Source organism: Salvelinus namaycush, chromosome 30, assembly GCF_016432855.1.
Source record: "Salvelinus namaycush isolate Seneca chromosome 30, SaNama_1.0, whole genome shotgun sequence".
NCBI lineage: Eukaryota > Metazoa > Chordata > Actinopteri > Salmoniformes > Salmonidae > Salvelinus > Salvelinus namaycush.
Genome location: NC_052336.1, coordinates 28,389,530 through 28,408,862, shown reverse-complemented (window position 1 = coordinate 28,408,862; position 19,333 = coordinate 28,389,530). Strand labels below are relative to the sequence as shown.

At 41.5% G+C, this 19,333-nt stretch overlaps 1 protein-coding gene across 1 annotated transcript in view; it reads right to left on the bottom strand.

The window, feature by feature from the left end:
- LOC120025138 (putative palmitoyltransferase ZDHHC13) overlaps window positions 1-16,496 on the bottom strand; it is a 30,714-nt gene extending 14,218 nt beyond the window's left edge. The window contains exons 1-2 of the mRNA XM_038969582.1: window positions 16,418-16,496; window positions 7,062-7,279 (exon numbers count right to left, since the gene is read on the bottom strand). Of these exons, the coding sequence (XP_038825510.1) occupies window positions 7,062-7,279; window positions 16,418-16,441 (242 nt within the window). The 5' untranslated portion in view covers window positions 16,442-16,496. The remainder of the gene's footprint in view (window positions 1-7,061; window positions 7,280-16,417) is intronic.
- Window positions 16,497-19,333: the final 2,837 nt, after the last annotated feature.

Genomic DNA, 19,333 nt, shown 5'->3' with positions numbered 1-19,333 from the left:
TGGAAATATCTGTTTTAAATTATACTGTCCATCTTCCTTAGGAAAGATATTGAAATATAGAAAAAAAGAATAGATGTGACTATTTAAAGTTGACATTCAACGGTGGTTGGATCGTAATTGTGGTAGTAGTTAGAAGTTAAATTGTCAATAAAATTTTAAAAAATGTCAATAGTGTACCAGCTAAATTTCAGTGCTCTGGTCAATTCTATTTAAATAGGCAGGTTTCCATTGACACAGGTTTATTCGACAAAAGCAACATGGCAAAGAAAATCATCGCGACATGTGTAATGTAAACGGCAGATATAGACTACACAATGCATTTGAAACGTATTCAGACCCTATGACTTTTTCCACATTACAGCCTTATTCCAAAATGGATTAAATAAAATCCTCAGCAATCTAACACAATACCCCATAATGACTAAGCAAAAACAGGTTTAGAAAGTTTAGCAATTTTTTTTTTTTTTTTTTTAAATACGTATTTACATAAGTATTCAGACCCTTCGCTATGAGACTCGAAACTGAGCTCAGGTGCATCCTGTTTCCATTGATCATCCTTGAGATGTTTCTACAACTTGATTGGAGTCCACCTGTGGTAAATTCAATTGATTGGACATGATTTGGAAAAGGCACACACACCTGTCTATATAAAAATGTCCCACAGAGCAAAAACCAAGCCATGAGGTCAAAGGAATTGTCCGTTGAGCTCCGAGACAGGATTGTGTCGAGGCACAGATCTGGGGAAGGGTACCAAAACATTTCTGCAGCATTGAAGGTCCCCAAGAACACAGTGGCCTCCATTCTTGAAATGGAAGTTTGTAACCACCAAGACTTTTCGTAGAGCTGGATGCCCAGCCAAACCTGAGCAATCAGGGGAGAAGGGCCTTGGTCAGGGAGGTGACCAAGAACTCGATGGTCACTCTGACAAAGCTCCAGAGTTCCGCTGTGGAAATGGGAGAAACTTCCAGAAGGACAACCATCTCTGCAGCACTCCACCAATCAGGCCTTTATGGTAGAGTGTCCAGACAGAAGCCACTCCTCAGTAAAATGCACATGACAGCCCGCTTGGAGTTTGCCAAGAGGCACCTAAAGGACTCTCAGACCATGAGAAACGAGATTCTCTGGTCTGATGAAACCCAGATTGAACTCTTTGGCCTGAATGCCAAGTGTCACGTCTGGAGGAAACATGGCACCATCCCAATGTTGAAGTACGGTGGTGGCAGCATCATGCTGTGGGGAAGTTTTTCAGTGTCAGGGACTGGGACACTTGAGGCTTTAATCGCTGCAAAAAGGTGCTTCAAAGTACTGAGTAAAGGGTCTGAATACTTATGTTAATGTGATAGCTAATTTATAAAAATAAAAAACTAACATTTCTAAAAAACAGTTTTTGTTTTGTCATTATGGGGTATTGTGTGTAGATTGATGGGGAAAAAAATTGCCTTATTCTAAAATTGATTAAATTGTAAACGTAACAAAACTTGGAAAAAGTCAAGGGGTCTGAATACTTTCTGAAGGCACTGTCTGTTTCATGTCTCCGTTAGCTCGCAAAAAGCCATCATTGATAAAATGCAATAATTGACTAATATTTGACATTCTAATTCTCATCTGCTAATGTATCACAATGGTCCATGCCATCTGGTCCATGCCATGGTGAAACTTTGCACTCTGAAATAATTGGATGGTGAACCTTCCCAGACAACCAAAAAAGCAACCCGAAGCAGCCTGAATTCAAAATTGATGTATTTTTTTTTTTCTTTCATTCACCCATCTACACACACCATCTACACACAATACCCCACAATGACAAAGTGCAAACATGTTTTTATTCAACCCTGACTCAATACTTTGTAGAAACCCATTTAGCAGCGATTACAGCTGAGTATTTCTGGGTAAGTCTAAGAGCTTTCCTCACCTGGATTGTGCAACATTTGCCCTATATTCGTTTCAAAATTCTGTCAAATTGGTTGTTGATCATTGCTAGACAACCATTTTCAGGTCTTGACATAGATTTTCAAATCAAAACCATAACTCGGTCACTCAGGAACATTCACTGTCTTCTTGGTAAGTGTCATGACGTTGGCCTGGGGGTAGGTTTATGACAGTTATAAATACCCCCCCCCCCCCCCCTTTTTCCTCTCTCTACCCTACTGATGTGACATTTGAAAATCCTTTGGTTAACATAGAGATTCTGGGAACATCAGAAGGTGGGGGGAAATGAACTATATTCTGGTAATCCGACCAATTGAACATATGCGGTGGTACTTAATGAATATGATGTCAGTTCGGTTGTCATCTGAGACATTCCCATCAATAATAGGAGTACATAAACTCTACAGTGGAAAGTCTGCACATTGTAGTTATCAGATTCACATGGAATTGTTGTTCAATTTAAATGTTTGAATATAAATGATTGGTGAAGAGATTAAATGTAATTTTAGCTTCCAAATTAGAGATTTGGGTTTTCAGAAGGTTAGGGCTCTGGTCAATCAGTGGCCCGCCCCCTGTGAAGAGACATGTCAACTACAGAACTAAGCCAACCTCAGCGTGAGCTTTGGTTGCGAATGGTATGAACTTTGAACTCTTATTCACTACAGAAGTGATACCTCCTAGCCGTTGAGTTAGCAACAGCAGCTGCAAACGTGGGCTAGGAAAAAACAGACAGAGTATCCCGTCTACCACACAACGACGTTACTACAACGTATCCAATTTACCAGCAGAAACATTCTTCAAAGGACAAAGGACTCGGTTGGGCAGCACGGCCTTCCATCTACCACCAACCTACCGAAGCGCAGCTCAGAGTAAATATTTATTGCATTTTCCTTTTCCAAATGGGCGGTAATTTAGAATGCATAAGATACTGTATTTACGATAGCATGACTGGTACCTTTGTTCCTCAAGTCTTCCCGCTCTTTCACTCAAACCCAGCCCCTTTTCTTTTGTGTAACCAGCTGTCATATCTGTTCCGTCCGCTAGGGACGTTTTCCTTTATGACTTATTTTGTAATCAAGGTATGATTCATTCTGTGTATATGTAATTCTGTGTGATTAGTTAGGTATTTAGTAAATAAATAATTAAACCCAATTTTGTATTGCCGATTCAACTTGTTAGCCAGGGTTCGTGAAGATATCTGAAAGTTGTAAATTCTTGGTTGAGACTGAAATAAGGTGACAATTAATATTGACTGCTATTGATGTAAAATATTACTAGGTCTTTAAGAGTTTATTCGGAAGATAACAGCTCTATAAATATTATTTTGTGGTGCCCCGACTCTCTAGTTAATTACATTTACATGATTACCTCAATCAGGTAATATTAATTACGGAGAAAGGATTTTATAGAATAGCATGTCATATCACTTAATCCGGCATAGCCAAAGACACAACATATGTAAGCAACTGCAGTGTAGATTTGGCCTTGTGTTTTAGGTTATTGTCCTGCTGAAAGGTGAATTCATCTACCAGTGTCTGGTGGAAAGCAGACTGAACCAGGTTTTCCTCTAGGATTTTGCCTGTGCTTAGCTCCATACCATTTCATCCTGAAAAACTTCAGTCCTTAACTATTACAAGCATACCCTTAATATGATGCAGCCACCACTATACTTGAAAATATGGAGAGTGGTACTCAGTAATGTGTTGTATTGGATTTGGCCCAAACATTTATTTTATTTAGGACAAAAAGTGAATTGCTTTGCTACATGTTTTGCAGTACTACTTTAGTGCCTTGTTGCATGTTTTGTAATATTTTGTATTCTGTACAGGCTTCCTTCTTTTTACTCTGTCAATTATGTTAGTATTGTGGAGTAACAACAATCTTGTTGATCCATCCTCCGTTTTCTCCTATCACAGCCATTAAACTCTGTAACTAATTTAAAGTCACCATTGGCCTCATGGTGAAATCCCTGAGCGGTGTCCTTCCTCTCCGTCAACTGAGTTAGGAAGGACGCCTGTATCTTTGTAGTGACTTGGTGTATTGATACACCATCCAAAGTGTAATTAATAACTTCAACATGCGCAAAGGGATATTCAACGTCTGCTTTTTATTTTTACCCATCTACCAATAGGTGCTCTTCTTTGTGAGGCATTGGAAAACCTCACTGGTCTTTATGGTTGAATCAGTGTTTCAATTTCACTGCTCGACTGATGGACCTTACAGATAATTGTATGTGTGGGGTACAGAGATGAGGTAGTCATTCACCTTAAACCCTATTATTGCACACAGAGTGAGCCCATGCAACTTATGAGTCCTGTTCAATGACTACAACTCAGTTTAACACCATAGTGCTCTCAAAAGTCATCGCTAAACTAAGGAACCTGGGATTAATTGCCTCCCAACTGGATCCTGGACTTCCTGATACCACCTGGGGGTGGCCTAAGGGTAAGCAACAACACATCCGCCACGCTGATCCTTAACACGGGGGCCCCTCAGGGGTGCGTGCTTAGTCTCCTCCTGTACTCCCTGTTCACCCACAACTGCGTGGCCAAGCACAATTCCAACACCATCATTAAGTTTGCCGACGACAACAGTGGTAGGCATGATCACCGACAATGATGAGACAGCCTATAGGGAGGTCAGAGACCTGGAAGTGTGGTACCAGGTCAACAACCTCTATCTCAACGTGATCAAGACAAAGGAGCTGATCATGAACTACAGGAAAAGGAGGGCCGAGCACGCCCCCATTAACATCGACAGGGCTGTAGTGGAGCAGGTCGAGAGCTTCAAGTTCCTTGGTGTCCACATCACCAAAAAAATGATCATGGTCCAAACACACAAATAGTAGTAAAGAGGACACGACAACAACTATTACCTCTCAGGAGACTGAAAAGATTTGGCATGGGTCCTCAGATCCTCAAAAAAATCCACAGCTAGACCATCAAGAGCATGCTGACTGGTTGCATCACCGCCTGGTATAGCAACTACTCGGCATCCGACTGCAAGGCGCTACAGAGGGTAGTGCGTACAGCCCATTACGTCACTGGGGCCAAGCTTCCTGCCATCCAGGACCTCTATACTAGGCAGCGTCAGAGGAAGAACCTAAAAATTGTCAAATACTCCAGCCACCCTAGACAGACTGTTCGCTCTGCTACCGCATGGCAAACGGTACCAGAGCGCCAAGTCTAGGTCCAAAATGCTCCTTAACAGCTTCTACCCCCAAGCCATAAGACAGCTGAACAGTTCGTTAAATGGCTACCCAGACTATTTGCATTGACCCCCGCACATTGGCTCTGTACCGGTACCCCCTGTATATAGCCTCATTAATGTTATTATTCTTTTTTTTTATTATTACTTTAGTTTATTAAATATTTTCTTAACTCTTATTTTTCTTACAACTACATTTTTGTTTAAGGGCTTGTAAGTAAGCATTTCACAGTAAAGTCTACACCCGTTGTATTTGGCGCATGTGACAAAACATATTTAAGCAAATTTTTACTCCTGCGCTTATTTAGGCTTGCCATAACAAAAGGGGTTGAATACTTACTGAATCAATACTTTCAGCTTTTCATTTGTTATTAATTTGTACACAATTCTAAAAAGACAATTCCACTGACATTATGGGGTATTGTGTGTAGCCCAGTGACAAAAAAATCTCAACGTAATTAATTTTAGATTCAGGCTAACCCCCCAAAATTGAAAAAAAGTCAAGGGTTATTAATACTTTCTGAAGGCATTGTAGATGGGAGGGCATACAGGCTGTCGCCAATTTATTAACGCGTAATTTGCCTAAATGAGTAATGGAAACACTTCAACCACTACATTTTTATCCGACATTGTAGGTTTTTGCAAAATAGTTTTTTTTTTGTAGGTGTGAAGTCATTACGGTCAACTGTTTTAATCAACACAAGACAGTTCATTTCCTGCTAGGGTGCGTTTCAATTTATCACATCTACGCGAGCTTTCTAAATGTCAAAATAAAAAATAGTTAAATAGTTAATGGAAACCGCTAATGATTGAAATGACACCCACCCTGTATTCAAGAGCATGTGTCTCAACCGATGGCGGGCACAACACAAACCTCAGATGATGTCAAGTAGGGTCTAAGCGTCAAATTATATAAAAATGCGTAAACATGTTATCTTAAGGTTAATGGCACAATTGTTAATTTTTTTGGTAATTTATTTAAAAACAATGACAGCCCTGTTTGTAGGCTTTTAAACTATAATCAAACTACATTTTCCAGTGATGAAGACATGGATGTCTCATGGTATGGTGGGATATGCAAAATGGGTCAACTTTGAGAACCTTTATCTCCTGAATGTTCTGGCATTCAGGTCCAAAAAGTCACTTTCTGACCACTTCTTCCATGGGCAAACATGTATGGTAAGTTTTGTTTAAATTTTTTTTTTTAAAGTATGCTGTCAAAAAGTGATTGAATTAAAAATGGATTTACCCCATAGTTAATCCCGCGCTTCCTCCAATGCATATAACTGTTCTGTGGGTTATTACACAGATGTGAAGTAGACTGAAGAAAAATTAAGTTAGCTGAGGCAAGCGGGTGGTAATGTTAGTTTGCCAACTTAAACGCTAACGTAGTTAGCTAGCTAAAGTCAGCTATGTAGCTAATGTCAGGTAGCTAACGTTAATATCTTCCGTGTGTAATTTGCGCTATTGAAACATACACAACTATAATTTGCGTCTATCAACTATATTCACAGCATCATTTCGAATACATTCCAAAATTCCCAGTAAGGAAACGAGTTTGTTGTGTGGAGTGCGTGATGACACAGCCACCAGAGAAGGTGATCACACAGGGAGAAGATCTGTTCGTGCGTGCCACCCCCCAAAGTTTTTACGGATCTACACGATTCACGTGGATGAATATCGCCGGGAAGAGTGACGTGTTCACATCCCTGAAAGCTATTCAGTCCTCAGAATTGCCATTTAGCCTGAATGCAAAGTAGTAAGCACAACAATCTGATCCCTACTGCTTTATGGATCTCCAGGGGGGGATTTCAAATGAAATCCTATTATCCATATAGTGCACTAATTCTGAGCTATGGAGCAGAACAATTGTACTGTGTGGCCATTAATAGGGCTTCGTATGAGACAACAGAGGTGAATCTTACTGTGTTGCCTTGACAATGTCCCAGCTGCTGCTGTCATCCATATGCGACCGTTTCTTGGGCTGCTGAGTGGGATCTATCTGGTCAGCTCTTGGGCCAAACTGGCCATGAAAAGCAGGCATGAACCCGTGCGCCATCCTACTGCCGTGATCCCCGAATCCATGCACCGCAGGCACATGCGAGTGACCCCCGTGGCCATGGCAACTGTCATGGTTGTGACCCTGTAAAATACACACACACACAAAAAAGAGAGAGAGAATGGGCACATTATCAACTATGGATGGCAATTCTCAATTCTGGTGAGTTTGCCTGACTTGCAAATAGATGGTATGGGTTGGCCTACTGCCGTGGGGAATTGAAGTGAGCAGTCACGTAAGTTGAGCCTGCTCCGAGGTTGACCCATTGGGCAGGTGATAAAATAACAAAATCGTGAAAACATCCAAACTGCAAAGAATTCCAGTAGCCTGATCTTTCGGGTTCCTCCCCATTGTTTAAGTGAAAGACAGACAATTTATGGCATTAAGGCAATTCCATGGTAACGGAATTGCGGGGAGACTCAAAACATGTCTGCCAAACAAACATTGAAATCTCAGAATACACTCCGAATTAAGATTCAGCGATGTTTGCAGAGTGAAATGGGGCGTCAGCTGTGACATGACACATTAAACTTTGAAAATAAATCTATTTTGGTTATTTAACTACAGTAAGTGAAGTGGATTTACACCCAGTAACGGAATTGCGGTAACGGAATTTAATCATGGGTCCCTGATCTGTACTCCACAGAAATGCTTACTTATGTCACTCTCTTCATGGTAATGTATCCTAAATAGGTACATAAAAAGAGGTAGAAATATGCAATATCCTCCTTTGCATACGTGGGTATTATTCTACACACTAGCAATTAAATGTTTTAATTTATTTAACTAGGCAAGTCAGTTAAGAACAAATTCTTATTTAAAATGATGGCAATTATTTTAATGAGCTTTGCCCCCAAACAAGACAAAAATAGGTTGGTCCGGACAAATCTGAACTAATAATAGACATCTATTTTTCACAAGTTTGGACATCAAAGTATAACACAGTTTAACTCAACATAGTACAGAGTTCAGTACAGTACATGAATCTACTCAACTCATGTGCTCTACTGTGTACTGTACTTTTCTTTACTGTATGTTCTACTGTGCTGTCCAAACTTGTGAACCCAACTGTGGTTTGTGACTACTATGATTTCTCATTGTGGCCAATTCAAATTGCAGAAATACCGTTACCGATTTGGTAAGAAGAATTTAGTTTTAAAATCACTTAATTCATAAACAAAATTGATATCAGTAAAAACCCTAATTGATAGGTCTACTTTGTTACTTCTGCGAAATGTCGTTATCCTCCCTCATGAGGGAGAGAAATAAGGAACTATCTTAAAGATACAGTAAGTGGGTTTTTGGTTAATAGAATCTCAAGGCACAAGGCAATGTTTCTTAAACGTACAGAAGGCAAATAATTTCATCAAAACGAAATACACTGCTCAAAAAAATAAAGGGAACACTTAAACAACACAATGTAACTCCAAGTCAATCACACTTCTGTGAAATCAAACTGTCCACTTAGGAAGCAACACTGATTGACAATACATTTCACATGCTGTTGTGCAAATGGAATAGACAAAAGGTGGAAATTATAGGCAATTAGTAAGACACCCCCAAAAAAGGAGTGATTCTGCAGGTGGTGACCACACACCACTTCTCAGTTCCTATGCTTCCTGGCTGATGTTTTGGTCACTTTTGAATGCTGGTGGTGCTTTCACTCTAGTGGTAGCATGAAACGGAGTCTACAACCCACACAAGTGGCTCAGGTAGTGCAGCTCATCCAGGATGGCACATCAATGCGAGCTGTGGCAAAAAGGTTTGCTGTGTCTGTCAGCGTAGTGTCCAGAGCATGGAGGCGCTACCAGGAGACAGGCCAGTACATCAGGAGACGTGGAGGAGGCCGTAGGAGGGCAACAACCCAGCAGCAGGACCGCTACCTCCGCCTTTGTGCAAGGAGGTGCACTGCCAGAGCCCTGCAAAATGACCTCCAGCAGGCCACAAATGTGCATGTGTCTGCTCAAACGGTCAGAAACAGACTCCATGAGGGTGGTATGAGGGCCCGACGTCCACAGGTGGGGGTTGTGCTTACAGCCCAACACCGTGCAGGACGTTTGGCATTTGCCAGAGAACACCAAGATTGGTAAATTCGCCACTGGCGCCCTGTGCTCTTCACAGATGAAAGCAGGTTCACACAGAGCACATGAGCACATGTGACAGACGTGACAGAGTCTGGAGACGCCGTGGAGAACGTTCTGCTGCCTGCAACATCCTCCAGCATGACCGGTTTGGCGGTGGGTCAGTCATGGTGTGGGGTGGCATTTCTTTGTGGGGCCGCACAGCCCTCCATGTGCTCGCCAGAGGTAGCCTGACTGCCATTAGGTACCGAGATGAGATCCTCAGACCCCTTGTGAGACCATATGCTGACACATGCACATTTGTCGCCTGCTGGAGGTCATTTTGCAGGGCTCTGGCAGTGCACCTCCTTGCACAAAGGCGGAGGTAGCGGTCCTGCTGCTGGGTTGTTGCCCTCCTACGGCCTCCTCCACATCTCCTGATGTACTGGCCTGTCTCCTGGTAGCGCCTCCATGCTCTGGACACTACGCTGACAGACACAACAAACCTTTTTGCCACAGCTCGCATTGATGTGCCATCCTGGATGAACTGCACTACCTGAGCCACTTGTGTGGGTTGTAGACTCCGTCTCATGCTACCACTAGAGTGAAAGCACCGCCAGCATTCAAAAGTGACCAAAACATCAGCCAGGAAGCATAGGAACTGAGAAGTGGTGTGTGGTCACCACCTGCAGAACCATTCCTTTTTTGGGGGTGTCTTACTAATTGCCTATAATTTCCACCTTTTGTCTATTCAATTTGCACAACAGCATGTGAAATGTATTGTCAATCAGTGTTGCTTCCTAAGTGGACAGTTTGATTTCACAGAAGTGTGATTGACTTGGAGTTACATTGTGTTGTTTAAGTGTTCCCTTTATTTTTTTGAGCAGTGTATAAGTGTTGATATTAGTTGCCAGGGGTCTTTACTTCAACATTATTGTGGTGTATTTCTAATACCTTAAGACTTTCTGGTAGATGTTTCCTAAAAGACCCATTTTCTGACTGTTTGACCAGCTTATTCCACATTTTTAGGATGGAAAATGGTAGAAACTTGTATAAATACCTTAATTTCTCAAACATATAGACCTAGCTTTCATTGGACATGCTACTATGAACTTCACATGTTGGTCTCATGGGTCCTTTTACATGGAAATTAAAATTTATGGCAATCAGGCAAGTTGAGTTTGCTTGATTTTTTTTTACTGAGAACCAAAATAAAATAATTCCATTAGTGATTTTTCTGATTCCTCCCCTGTGTGAGTGAACTGGTGAAAGGCAGGCATTATGACACTGAGTGTAAATAGCTCACTTAGATTTTCGGGCAAGTGATAATCTTCGGGCAACCCAAAAAATACTGACATGCCCGATGGCAAGTGCCTTTCAGACTTTAATGTCAATCCCTGGTATGCACAATGTACCATCCTCCAAGTCACCAAAACAAGGGTTACTGATCTCTTAGTAGCTACAATACCAAGCCAATATACTAACATGGGTTATAAACCAAACTGGGCTTGAACCTAACATCACTGATGAATTGGTCATCATTCGAGACATGTTTCTAACTGGACCTCTTGGCATAATGGAATACTGTACAAACTACCCCAAACTTTGGTGCAATATCTATAAAATAAAGCACAAAGACAAATATCCTCAGTTACTGTACGGAGTTGGACCACAAACAGCAGTGTGGACTCGAGTCGGATGACTTGGACTCAAGTCACAAATTTGCTGACTTGAGAGTCGACGTGATATAAAATAACTGGAGACTCGACTTGAACTTGGAGCCTCAAGACTCGACTTGACACTGATGACTTGAAATTATCTGGCCAAGTTTTTTAACAGTCTCTCCATGGATTGGCTAGTGAAACTCATACAGCTCTCTGATAGGACCAGCAAACACGCTCAGGTCGGGTGAGCTAGCGCAGAGGTTCTCAAATTGAGGAGGTTTTGGGGAGTCGCAAGTGGGGAAAAAATACACATTTTAATAGGCTACATAAAGCCTACCATCTGTATTTTTATATACATACACACGTATGTGGGCACCCCTTCAAATTAGTGGATTCGGCTATTTCAGCCACACCCGTTGCTGACAGGTGTATAAAATTGAGCACACAGCCATGCAATCGCCATAGACAAACATTGGCAGCAGAAAGGTCTTACTGAAGAGCTCAGTGACTTTCAACGTGGCACCGTCATAGGATGCCACCTTTCCAAAAAGTCAGTTTGTCAAATGTCTGCCCTGCTAGAGCTGCCCCGGTCAACTGTAAATGCTGTTATTGTGAAGTGGAAACGTCTAGGAGCAACAACGGCTCAGCCGCGAAGTGGTAGGCCATAAGCTCACAGAACGGGACCACCGCGTGCTGAAGCGCGTAAAAATCATTGTCCTTGGTTTCAACACTACTACAGAGTTCCAAACTGCTTCTGGAAGCAACGTCAGCACAAAACTGTTTGGTCGGGAGCTTCATGAAATGGGTTTCCATGGCCGAGCAGCCGAACACAAGCCTAAGATCACCATGTGCAATGCCAAGCGTCGGCTGGAATGGTGTAAAGCTCGCCGCCATTGGACTCTGGAGCAGTGGAAACGTGTTCTATGAAATGATGAATCACGCTTTATCCCCTAAGAAAAAAAAAAAAAAAATCAAAGAGAATGTGCAAATCGAGGGGAATAGAAAGCAGTTGCTTCGCAAGCCTTAAAATACATGATCTAAGTGATTGATAGTTGGTATTCAGCAGTCATAAAAGCATTCCTTATTACCTTTGGAAAGAACTACTAAAATTGTGATTTTGTTAGACAGCAGCTCTATAGAGATGAGATGACTTGGAATGAAATAAATGTTTTAAAACAAATATTTTATTAAAGTAATGTGAATAAGTGATAAGCAGTAATAGACCGTCACTACCATCATGAGACTTACTAAATGTATTATTCTGTGTCGTTAATACATTCAACTCACATAATGGCAAAAAATTATCGAAAACCGAAAACTGTGATTATTTTTTAATAACGAACAGAAACGGAACCGACCTCAGAAAGCACTAATACGCAGGTATACTCCGTAGACGCACTTTTTTTGGTAGGCATTGCGTATACTCACTTCTTAATACCCACAATGCGTATCTAAGTAGGCTAGTGTAGCGGAAGTAAACACCATATCAATTAATAAGGCTGATGGAACATATCAGAATATGTAGCTTAAAATGTTGAGAAAGTATTATTTCTTCGCAAGAGCAGGAACGTGCACACGGTAAGACATGACTGATAATATGAATTAAAAACATCCAGGTTTAAAACAATTAAGGAACAGGAAAAATATAGCGATGCTATTGATAGGCCTAACAGTCTTCTGGTAGATGGAAAGGCTATCCCAAAACCCTTCAATTAAATGTTAACTAAACTCAGCAACAAAAAAAAGATACGTCATCTGTCAACTGCGTTTATTTTCAGCAAACTTAAACATGTGTAAATATTTGTATGAACATAACAAGATTCAACAACTGAGACAAACTGAACAAGTTCCACAGACATGTGACTAACAGAAATTGAATAATGTGTCCCTGAACAAAGGGGGGGGGGGGTAAAAATCAAAAGTAACAGTCAGTATCTGGTGTGGCCACCAGCTGCATTAAGTACTGCAGTGCATCTCCCCCTCATCGACTGCACCAATTTTTGCTGTGAGATGTTACCCCACTCTTCCCGGACATTTCTGGGGGGGAATGGCCCTAGGGCTCACCCTCCGATCCAACAGGTCTCAGACGTGCTCAATGGGATTGAGATCCGGGCTCTTCGCTGGCCATGGCAGAACACTGACATTCCTGTCTTGCAGGAAATCACGCACAGAACGAGCAGTATGGCTGGTGACATTGTCATGCTGGAGGGTCATGTCAGGATGAGCCTGCAGGAAGGGTACCACATGAGGGAGGAGGATGTCTTCCCTGTAACGTACAGCATTGAGATTGCCTGCAATGACAACAAGCTCAGTCCGATGATGCTGTGACACACCGCCCCAGACCATGATGGACCCTTCACCTCCAAATCAATCCCGCTCCAGAGTACAGTCCTCGGTGTAACGCTCATTCCTTCGACAATAAACGCGAATCCGACCATCACACCTGGTGAGACAAAACCGCGACTCATCAGTGAAGAGCACTTTTTGCCAGCCCTGTCTGGTGCCAGCGACGATGGGTTTGTGCCCATAGGTGACGTTGTTGCCGGTGATGTAAGGCAGGTCCTCACCAGACAACAGGCCTACAAGCCCTCAGTCCAGCCTCTCTCAGCCTATTGCGGACAGTCTGAGCACTGATGGAGGGATTGTGCGTTCCTGGTGTAACTCGGGCAGTTGTTGTTGCCATCCTGTACCTGTCCCGCAGGTGTGATGTTCGGATGTACCAATCCTGTGCAAGTGTTACACGTGGTCTGCCACTGCGAGGATGATCAGCTGTCTGTCCTGTCTCCCTGTAGCGCTGTCTTAGGTGTCTCACAGTACAGATATTGCAATTTATTGCCCTGGCCACATCTGCAGTCCTCATGCCTCCTTGCAGCATGCCTAAGGCACGTTCATGCAGATGAGCAGGGACCCTGGGAATCTTTCTTTTGGTGTTTTTCAGAATCAGTAGAAAGGCCTCTTTAGTGTCACTAGTTTCCTTAACTATGACCTTAATTGCCTACCGTCTGTTTGCTGGGTTTAGCTACAAAAGTAGCCCATGCCCACCTTGCAGAATGATATCATGATTATTTGCGTCAATCCAGTGGCCATTTGTTTTGCAAACTCTCTCTCATGTGTGCTACAGAAACACTTAACCAAACAGTGCTAGGTGCCTGCAGTTGAATTAAAGGTTAACTACACTCAAAAATGAATTTCTTAGATTTTTTCCAGACCTCAAAAGTGTTCTCCTGATGTGGTTTATGCATTGTTGTGGACTTAAAAAAAAAAAAAAAAAATGGAATGTTCTATTAAAAAAGTGTGACTGAAAATGTTTTGGAAAAATCTGAAACCTGTGAATTTCAGTCTCATTTATCTATTTTAATAATAATAATAATAATAGAAAATGTTGAGTATACCCACTTCTCCAGGCACCACTAAACCACTGGCTGTAACATTGCACTGCCTTCAATATTATGGGATGAAGAAGCAACATAATCTGGCATATTAATTACAGTATTTGTGAGGAAGAAAAGACCTCCCCAGTTGGCAATGAGCATTCTACAGGCAGGCAGCCTTCCAAAGTGATAGAGTGTGGTGCAGACAGACCATGCTTTCTCGCTGCATACAAGTAGATGGGCCGTATGACTCTGCTTGCTCTGGACTCCAGAGAAGTGACATGGTATCCCTACTTGATATTGAATGCTAACAATGACTTGCTGTACAGTTATTGGATTGGGTGTCAAATTGTAGGGAGAGGATTACCATAATTAAATATTCAGCTCCAAAAATGGTTTGGTAAATCTAAATATAAACGGTTTACTTTGCAAACTCACCAGCAATGAGGGATCAAGCAGAGTATGTGAGTAGAGTTAAGCAGTCGGAAATCCCACTCAAAACTCCATTCCAACCGCTCGTCTTAAAACCACTCACTCCAAATCTGCTAAAAACATCTGCTTCATTCATTAAAAAAATATATTTTTAAAAAATCACCATTTAACCAACACCCATCTATTTTTGTGACTAACCGGACCTACCATTTGGTTTTAAAGTATTGAAACCAAACCATATGATTTTAATAAAAAGTATTTTAATAAACATGAAAAGGTGACTAAGAAGCACTCATCATTTCAAATAGGCTACATGTAGTATTAAACAGCATATAAACACTAAATAGGTCAGGAGCCAGACAGGTAGCCAGCGAAGGAACGAATATGAATTATTTTGGCTATATTATTTCAAGGCTATAGCCTACAAATAAATACATTGTGAAGCATTTGCGAGTGCGACACACTAGGCTGGCAGGAACATTAAGCGCTCAGCATTTAAACATTTTGTTGTATGAAATCATGATTGGTCTATAAATTGTGCATGTAGACTGACTTGTTAGAATTACATAAAAATGAAACTTAAAATTATTAGGCTCAGTCAACAGTGCCTTTGAATTCACTTTTAGAAACATGAGTTTGGCCAGTCTGTAGATTCAGGTGCCTGGAGAGCAGGCCAGCAGCGGAGAATTCCCTCTCACTGTTTGCAGAGCCACTGGGGATGGTGACGTGAGCGCTCCAGCTTTAGGGAAACTTGCTCTGCGCTCCAGTCAAATTGGGCTCTCACATACTCTGTCTGGCATCAAGCAATAATTACTAGCATTGGCCTAATGGCCTTTCGGTATGTAATTTCTTTAAAATAATTTACTTATGAAACGTGCATTTGAAATTTCTTGTAAAAAAAAAATCATTCTTACATAATCAAAATATGTTGTAGACAAAATAATGAAAAGGGCTGTGTGGTAGTTTCAATAAATATATACGTTTTTTTTCCTTGATTTGAGATTTTTTTTAAACTTGTGACTGGACTCTACTCTCACAATACACGATTTGGCCTTGACTCGACCCGTTCTTCCTGGGACACGGACCTAGTGACTCGAACAATAGTGACTTGATCCCACCAGTTATCAGACCTAGCTAAACTGGTTACTGCAGTTTTGTTAGGAAGTTAGCTAACTAGCTACCTAATACAGTTTCCCAGTTCTACGACACATATCCAGATATTAAAACAAATAAAATAATTAACTTGGCAAGTCAATTAAGAACACATTTGTATATACAATGACGGCCTCACCGGTAAAACCTGGACGACGCTGGGCCAATTGTGCGCCGCCCTATGGGACTCCCAATCACGGCTGGTTGTGATACAGCTACCTAACCAACCTAGCTAGCTATACTGAATAACGCCAGATGCATAGACGATGACAGTTGTCTGAAACGTCGTGGGTAATCTGACATTACATACCTACTGATCAGTGCCAGTTTAGTTATTTTAACGTTATTAGTTAGCTAACGTTAGCTCGCCTTGGCGTGCATGTCTACTGTCTCTTGTCAATGGCATTTCCCCAAACTTGCTGCCAGTTCACGAAGCAGCTAACTATCAGTAGCTACATATGCTGGCTATTTTAGCACCGCTCTAAATAGAAAACAATGATTCCCTTCCTCTTCAATCAAGAATCACTGTAAAGTTCAACTTACGCCAGTATCTCCCTTCCAATCCATTGTACAGACAGAAATGTGAAGAGAGGACAACGCAAACGTTTTATTTTGCTCGCGAACTTCCTTCGGCCTCAATTTCCTGTATATATGAGCCACAGTATACGTCCCGCCTACAATTGTATTTTATTAAATCGGAATATAGACCCCTTTCTGTGTTTGCAAACATTGCGGCACAAGGGCGATGCGCGCAAATTGGCGGCAGAACAAGGGGAGTTCTTATAGAACGCCAGCAAAAAAAAGGGGCTATATTTACATCCCACACAGCACACATACATCTCGCCGACGTCCGCCTGACAGCGGTAGATCGTGTTCCATTTAACGTCGGCAGGAGGGCGGCTGTGATTGTGGTACTGTATATCGAAATGCATTGCGCGCTGCACAGGCACACGGCCGCTCAGCATCACAGTCGGCCGTAGATCGCGTAGACATCGACATTGGGAAGAGTGTCACAATGCTTTAATAGCTGCATCCTCTCAATGCATAATTCTTCACCTGCGGGGACAAGTTTCCCATATTTTAGGCATAGCCTACCCATGGACAGTCAAACATTTTCGGGTCATGGTTGGCAATCGTTTTATCAGAAAATATGTATAAATATATGCATAAAAACGCAGGTGTCAATTCGGCAAATCATAACCCAAGTGGCCACCTCTTCTGCGCGGTGTAGAAGATGAGAAATCCAAAGAGATGAGTTGGCAATCACTGAATCATCCATCCACATTGCGTCTCCTAACAATGCTTAACACTTTGGTGAAGTCCAGGGGTTCTCAAACTGGATTCTCAAGCGAGAGACCACAGTTGACATCCACCAGTTGCACATTTTACTCATAAATTTAAAAAAAAGTAATCATGCAAATCTTAACATTATTAAAAGATGCTGTGATGCCAAAATGCTTAAAATAAATCGAACAAATCGATAAACGAGTAGGCTACATTCAGATATGAAATATTATGTTGTTCTCTATAATATATAAAGTGATTAGGGTATAGGCCTACATGAGGGGATTTGATAGACGAAGAAATGAATGTAATCAATAAATGGGGAGATCTGGACTAGGATTAATGAAGCAATTTTACGAAATAGGCTTGAATTACAAACTGACCCAGTATAGCATGCATGCAGCCACCACTTCAAATTATCCAGTCATATAATTCCAATAAAATACATTAATGAAATAATTGAGTGTTGTTATCTACAGGTAAATAGAAAACTATGAGAAAAATAGCAGTACAGCCATGATCAAAACTAGTGCGAGAGACTAGCGACGTGACATGGGTCATAGCATGCAAGCAAAATCTTAATTATACCTAGCGCACACACTAGCAAGGCTCAGATTTTTGGGGACTGTTGGTTTGCCAGTATTTACTTGTTGAAGCTGAAGAAGCTAACGTTAACTGTCAAACTGAGTAATTATCTATCTTATTATTACATCTAAGTTAATTGTCACAATTGAACTAGCTAAACGTTTGTAAATGCTAACTAACGTTAACGTTAAAATATAGCAAACGTTATATCATCTACTAGCTAGCTACTATACTGCCGGTCGCCTATAGCTAACAGTAACGTTAGCTATAGCAGCAAATTAATTTAACGTTAGCTAACGGTAGCTAGCTAGAAAACTATCGCACAGATTAGATTAAAATGCAATTACGTTGTAATTGTAACGTTAATTTAAGGACGGTTGCTAGCTAGCTACTGTAGCTATCTAAAACTTTGGACTGGAGAACACTCACTCATTGCTACTTATTGAATTTTACTCACCATGCAGGTCCGACCGTATGACAAGCTCATATTTTGTAATCGTTCATTCCATTGAATAGCTAATTTACAGTAGCCACATTAGGTTCCGGCGAGATCGATCGAAATGTTTTTGTTTGGGGGGAAACCCCAAGCAGATGAGACGACGAGTCTGCTGCTCAACCAACGTTATCCATCGGTGCGACAAGGGAAACATTACTGATGATCCTTATTATGTTGTTACCCTATTATCCGTATAGTAGACTCTTTTTGACCAGGGCCCATAGGTTGCTGGTCTAAAGTAGTTTACTATGTAGGGAATAGGGTATCATTTGGGATGTAACCTCTATTCATGTATTCTTCTGATGTAAGTGGGAGTAGTGCACGTGCAGAAGGGGTATTCAAAACTAGCCCTGCCTGCCACTCCATGGACTTTCACTGTGTCCTCTATATCATATCATGCTTTCCATGAAACTAAAATCATTCAACCTCTGTCAGGATATATGCTTGCTTCCAATAAGTATTTTTTTTCTATATGTATTCATGTGTTTCTCTCTCTCTTCCCTCCATTCCTTCAAGAAGCGACCAACATCACTCTGACTCCAACCGTTGGTCATCCAGACCTGTTTCTGAAGGTATGTGGTGATGCGCGTATGCGCACACATACCTCACCTGGCCGTCCATAGATCTGGAAACCATTTAACCTAAACTTCTCTGTTTTGATCCCATATCTACCATGTTGCAACAGCGTGAACCCCTACACATCCACAGATACTTCAGAATTTCCTAATGGTTGTCAATTTTGTCTTCAGGCTGAGAGACGATGGACGGGCAAGAGACGATGGATGTGTCGTGTCCGAGAGGTCATCTATATATCGGTGTATGCCAAATGCAAGGCATGGGATATTCAAGGAAATACTCTTGATGGGTGAATTCTGAGTAGACCAGGTGTGCATTCAGTACAACTGAATAGTGTAGAGAGTTTAATTCAATGGAAACTGTACTGTACTGAACAACCACAGGGCGATTGTGTATGGTGTGCTGAACATGTTTTGCGATTTCGAATGACCACACCCATATTAATCAGGCCACACGTCGCCACACCCATCAAATGGGAGAAAAACCTACCTCAAAAGCCTTTTTTTGGAAATGGGTCT